The 6000-nt window shown below is 41.0% G+C and overlaps 1 protein-coding gene across 1 annotated transcript in view; it reads left to right on the forward strand.

The window, feature by feature from the left end:
* LOC131234398 (peptidyl-prolyl cis-trans isomerase CYP21-4) overlaps window positions 1-4527 on the forward strand; it is a 28664-nt gene extending 24137 nt beyond the window's left edge. The window contains exons 6-8 of the mRNA XM_058231246.1: window positions 1924-2061; window positions 2563-2713; window positions 4170-4527. Of these exons, the coding sequence (XP_058087229.1) occupies window positions 1924-2061; window positions 2563-2713; window positions 4170-4247 (367 nt within the window). The 3' untranslated portion in view covers window positions 4248-4527. The remainder of the gene's footprint in view (window positions 1-1923; window positions 2062-2562; window positions 2714-4169) is intronic.
* Window positions 4528-6000: the final 1473 nt, after the last annotated feature.

Raw genomic sequence — 6000 nt, forward strand, 5'->3', positions numbered from 1 at the left:
CTGGCTTGTTGGGATTTTGTGCTTGGGCTTTCATTGGCCAGGCTTTGGGTAGGCTCGCGGCCTGGGCTAGGATCTGATTGTCAGTCCCAAAGAATAAACAGTTGGGGCTTGAGCAGACCATTTACTGTGACCAGCCCATTGACTTCTCTAGCTTTTGTGTCCTCAAAACAACTTTTTTTTTTTTTTTGGTAATTAGCTGAAAACAAGATTCTGTTGATCAAATAAGGCTACCAAAATGTTGTCAACCTCTTGTCTTTTTCCCTTCCGAAACGGCACAACAGTCTGAAACGGCACAACAGCACCTGATCAATTCTTTCTTCTTGTTCTTCTTCTTTTTTCTTTTTTTTTTTGCTGGTATGGGTACTGGAGTGTACTGGTCTCTATTCTAGCTTGTTTCTGTCCATGTTGGCCATGTCTTATCTGTTTTGGCTAGATTATTCTCACCAACCTTTTATTTTAACATTTTTTTTTTTCCAGATATTTTGTCAGGTACTTTTTAATGCCTCTCTTGGCATTTTAGTCATGAAATTCATCCACTCAAATGGGAGCATTAAAATATGCCAGAGCCCTCTCTTTAGGGAAATGGGTTGTCCTATTTTTTCTGTTTTTAATATATTTTTTAACCTGCGTTTTCTGAAACTGAATGTCGGTCCATAATGACCAAAAGAAAGAAAGAAAAGAAAATAGAAAATGCCCATATAAATGGAATGACAACTATGATTTGAACACATGATTTTGCCAGCATCCAAGTGTCCAAACTTTGTTGATGTCTTTCTTGGCTGTATGTGGTAGTGTGTTTGCCTATGTGCACCTGTGTGTTGTGTGTGCATGCATGCATGCGCGTCATGCATTCACACGCAGGTGTTCTGAATGTTGATTTATGTTGTGATCTATAATTGTGTTGCTAGGAAGATTTCTACTCTGTAATGAAACATTAAAGTAAGAAAAATCATAGAAATATTGAACTTACATCTCAACAGTTTTCTGTGTAAGTTTGAAATAGAAGTTTGTTGATCAACATGCATGTAGATCTCAGCCCCTCTACATATTGCCACTTATGTTGAACATCTGACTGTCGATCCTGGGGGCCTACCATGTAGATGCCCTGGCCGGTCCACTCATCAGGTGGACCAGTGTATGAAAAAAATATCCACAGCTATTAAAAGTTGTGGCCTGCCAGTGGAGTGTGTGCTGACAATGGGTGTGTACTAACAAGCTAACTGAAAAAAAGAAAGAAAAAAAGTTGGCCTGCCTGACGAGTTTACCAGCCTGGTTTTGGGCACAGGCATCAACAATATGGGGCCCACCTGATGAGAAAGCTCGAGTCCCACACATGCCGTATTGTACATGGTGGTGCGTAAAGGTGGTGGGATGGGTGCATAGCTACGTTCCTCCATGAATATACAATGAAAGTAAGGGTGACAATGGGGCCGGGCAGCCCACCCAACCTGGCTTTAGGCTGGCTTGGACCATTTAGCTTGGCCAGCTGGGCTTGGGCCTCACATGCATGGCCTGATCAAATTTTGGGTCGGGCTTGATCTCAAGTCATTTTAGCCTGACCCATCCCAACCCAACCCAACTTTATACATTTTGTTATATCCCTCATGTATGCCATTCCAAACCCCGGTTAGGCAATCCATACATCTTGAATGTTGACTGTTGGTTTCATTCTCTAAAATGTCTATTTCTTCGTGCATTTGTGGCCCACTTGATCGATGGATAGATTAGGAACATTCAAGTGGGTAATAGGGATTTTATCAATTTTCAGGCCGGGTCGGGTCGGGCCGGGCCTGTGCCCAACCCAAGGGTGCATGCAAATCAATCAGGGTGGGTGTAGATATCAATGCGGTTCCCTTTTCCTCTACATGGCTGTAATCTTCAATTTTCTTGAAGAACCCAACTGACAGCACACTGTTTTCGCAGTCAAAAGGGATACTTCAAGGGGATGCCATTTCATTTTGTGATAAAGAACTATGTAATTCAAGGAGGCGATCTTCATGGGCTTGGATCTGCAGAAGACTGGATATTGAAAGGAAAACCCCACAGTGAACTGGCGATAAGGTTGCTTGCTTGTCTTTTCATATTATTTTTTGATTTCCACGTTCACTTGTAGTACAGTCAAAACTACTATGAAAAGTGATCCACACAATACAAGTGGGAATGTGTTTGGTGATGGGGATGGTTGATCTGGTAGCTCTGGTGGGCCACCACGTGGATGTGACATCACATAAAAAAATATATATTCAGTGATTTGACAATCCCAAAAATATGATTTTTCTGAGATTTATTTGAATGCGGGGTTTTTTTTTTCCCATTGATGTTAACCTTATCAGACTTCTGCCATAATCAGATAGCCTTGATGAAATTTTGGGTTATTGTCCATCCAGATGATGGCACAAATGGAAATCAACATTCCTAACCACCATACACAAGCTCCACATTACAGTGGAGGTATTTTGGTGCTCATTTCATGGCACCTGTGCAATGCCAACAATTCTAAATGGTTGATATTTGGTTGTACTTGTTTGCTGATATCTTTACTCTTCTTTATTATATATCCAGCCCAAAACATGAGGCATTTATGCTTGGAACTTCAAAGGCTAGGGGGGATGGCAAAGCATTCGACATCTTCATTACAACTGCACCGATTCCAGATTTGAACGATAAGATTACTGTGTTTGGGCGGGTCATCAAGGGGGAGGATGTTGTTCAGGTAATAAGAAAATGGTGAATGCATGTGGTTTTTTTTTTTTTGCAAATAACTGCCTAAATAATTAGGATGTTTGCAAGTGCCTACATAAAAATAATACGTTTGCAAATAACCACATCATTAATTCATGGTTTTTGCAAATTCTCACTTTCCTTTAGTTTTTTCTAACGGATGTTAGCTTTTTGAGCATATTTTTTAAAAAAATGATGAAACTGCCCCTACCCTAAAACCTCTCTCTACAACTCAAAAAGCCGCCAGTTAAAATTATTCCGTGGTTTGTTCCGTACGGAGGAAAATTGAAGGAATTTTTTTCCCATGGGCAATTTTGCCATTTTCTAATTGTTGCTGATGGAAGTTACGAAGACTAACGGAATGTGGTTATTTGCAGTAATCGTGAATCAACAATGTGGTTATTCGCAAACCATGTGTGTTTTTGTGGGTATTTGCAAATATGTTATTATAGACGTGGGAATCTGCAAAAGCCCCAAATACATATTATTGTGTGCATTGGTGTGATGGGGCTTTCTCTATAGTGACCAATAAAAGGAGAAATGTTCTCTATAGTGACCAATAAAAGGAGAAATGATCGCATACAACCCACACATGCAAACTTCACATCCAGCCTCGTCACACGTGTCAACCTGTCATGTGTGTCAGACATCATGCAAGAGGTGGATCTCGCCATGAAGATCACCCGGATAAAAATCTGCTCAATCCCCTCATTTACAGGCCACCCTGCATGAAAATAATGGACAGCGAATCGTACCTATCAATAGTGATCAGTTGCTATTCACTGCCAACATGGTTTGAAAAAAAAGGCATGCAATACAAGTCGTTATTTTCTGAGTTGTATCGGTTTCGGTCCAAAATGAAACGAGTGACCTCATTGATGTGGGACTTGAGTCGGAAGAGTTGTACTGGTTTCAGTCCCCAGGTGAGTTGAACTCCATGGTCGCTACATAAATCCATGAATGCCATGGATGGGATGGCCTGATTTTTGCACCGGGTGTTCTTTGTGGTGGGAAGCACCTTTTGCATGGCTCTGATGTTTTTGGTTCACTCATGACATGTTGGCACTTATGACCGGGCTGTATGTGAAGTTCACATGCATGGATTGTATGTGATCATTTGCCTAATGAAAATGTAAAAATTAGAATAATTAGTCAAAATCATGAAAAAATAGGAAACCATTATTGGTAAAGTTTTTTTTTTTTTTCCCCCCCCACAAGAAACCCCCTTTTGTAACTTTGGACATGGCAAAACCTTTGATAATGATGGTGCATTTCAGAAAAAGATGATGACAACCACAATGATTTTCTACAAAAAGGAAACCGGTGCGACTGGAAACAGAGCTTTTGGTTGACTCAATTTGAAATCTGATCGAGTCTACTGGAGTTTCAATTTTCTCAAACCATGGTTTTTGCCGCCTTGAACCCATATTGCCTCCATTATTTTTCAGGAAATTGAAGAGGTTGATACCGATGAACACTACCGCCCAAAGTCCCCCATAGGAATCATCAGTGTCACCTTGAAGTGAGAGCTATGACTGCTCTTCGAATTTGTGTAAATCTTCCCTTGTTTGGATGATCCTGGGCCCATTCTAGAATACATGTAGCTGGAATTTTCCACTGAGCTTGCGATGCCTGCTTATGGTTTCCTGTGTGAGAGTTTAGAGTGGGATTCAACATAGAAGGATTTTGGAATGTGAGTAGATATGGATGTATTTTGATTTCACATGCATTTTTTCTAGGTAATGATAATCTCTGTATCTTTTTCCCCCCATTTTAATGGTGTGTACCTTTCTAATGGTTTTTGTACATTTTTGCAAGTGGTCATCATTGTTGTTGAGAAACCATCTTCCTTCCCATTCGTAATCATGCCACCAAACCCTACCGATTGATGGATCACTTTACATATGGGACATGGTTCCGGTCTGTCTGATCCATTGCAACAGTTACAGGTGATGGTCCATGAGAAATCCATTGGTGGATGGACATGATCACTTGTTCAGTATGGATTCTGTGATGTGGCCCATCGACTGGATGATGTTTTGTACACGACTGGCTGAGAGCAGATCAAACCCCAAATTGAAAATTTTGAGTTTGCCTTTATATGACGGTGACTGAGAATCGAATCTGCGATAAGTAGTGTTTGGCAAAAATCATTGGAATTCTGTGAATGCTAGATCAGGGTAGCAAGTTTTCATCATCAGAAGAATTTCAGGATTGTTGCATGTCGATTAGTTCTTGTTTGAGTATCATTTCTTGATTTTATTCATCAATTTGCGTGCAACAGATTATATCAATTCTTAAGGCATGTTTGGGTGCCACTCAAATGCATTTTTCCCCTTCTGATAAAGTGCCTGTTGGAAGTGTACACGAGGTTGCTGTCCACAAGGTAATCCAATGGCCTTAAAAGTGGGAGAGGCACTTTTGTTGTGATATAGACTTTGATAAACGGTTCAGATCTCACAAACGTGGCATGCATTCTAATGCATGAGAGGCAGTGAATCAACTTTTTAGTCCTGGCAGATGAAAATAAATGAGGATGTGTGATTATCTATGGTTTTCAGATTTTTTATCCAAACAAAGAAGAAGCTATAAAGTCTTAAATGACCAAAATTCAATGCGGTGTGTGTGTTGAATTCTAATCTGAACAGGTGGACTAAGATGAGGATTGGATGATGGCTCGAAAATCAGAATGGTCCACTCATCAGGGACCGCACTATAGAAAACAATGTAAGCCACCCAACACCCACTGAAATATGTGTGGTCCACCACTCACTCATTTGATAATTGGGTATTTTTGGGTGCACCTGATAGATGGGTTGGGTTCATATGCACACGGCATGGGCCTCACCATGCTTTGGTCATTTTCACTCTTCAAAAAGTCGAATTATAGGAGAGCAAATAATCCCGGCAGGATGACAGCTGCAGAATACGGCCGTTTGTCGGGTGGAGCCCACCAGCATCATGTGGTGGGGACAATAATCAAAGTCCACCAATCAGATGAGCAACATAGGTAGCTGAATCATTGTGCCAGCTGTCACACGTGGCAACACCTGATAAGTGAATTGGCCTGATTTTTCGGGGATAGGCATTTTCGTGGTGCTCACCCCATGAATGGCCCATAACTCGCACAACCTTGCCGTGTAGGCATATGCACCGTGAATCACTTCTCATCTTATTCTTGATGTCATTGGAGTGGATAACGTACTGAATAAACTCTGTGGGGCCCATCATGATGTATGTGTCTTATCCATACCGCCCATCTGTTTTTCCAGCTCATTT

This window comes from Magnolia sinica, chromosome 19 (genome assembly GCF_029962835.1).
Source record: "Magnolia sinica isolate HGM2019 chromosome 19, MsV1, whole genome shotgun sequence".
Classification (NCBI taxonomy): domain Eukaryota; kingdom Viridiplantae; phylum Streptophyta; class Magnoliopsida; order Magnoliales; family Magnoliaceae; genus Magnolia; species Magnolia sinica.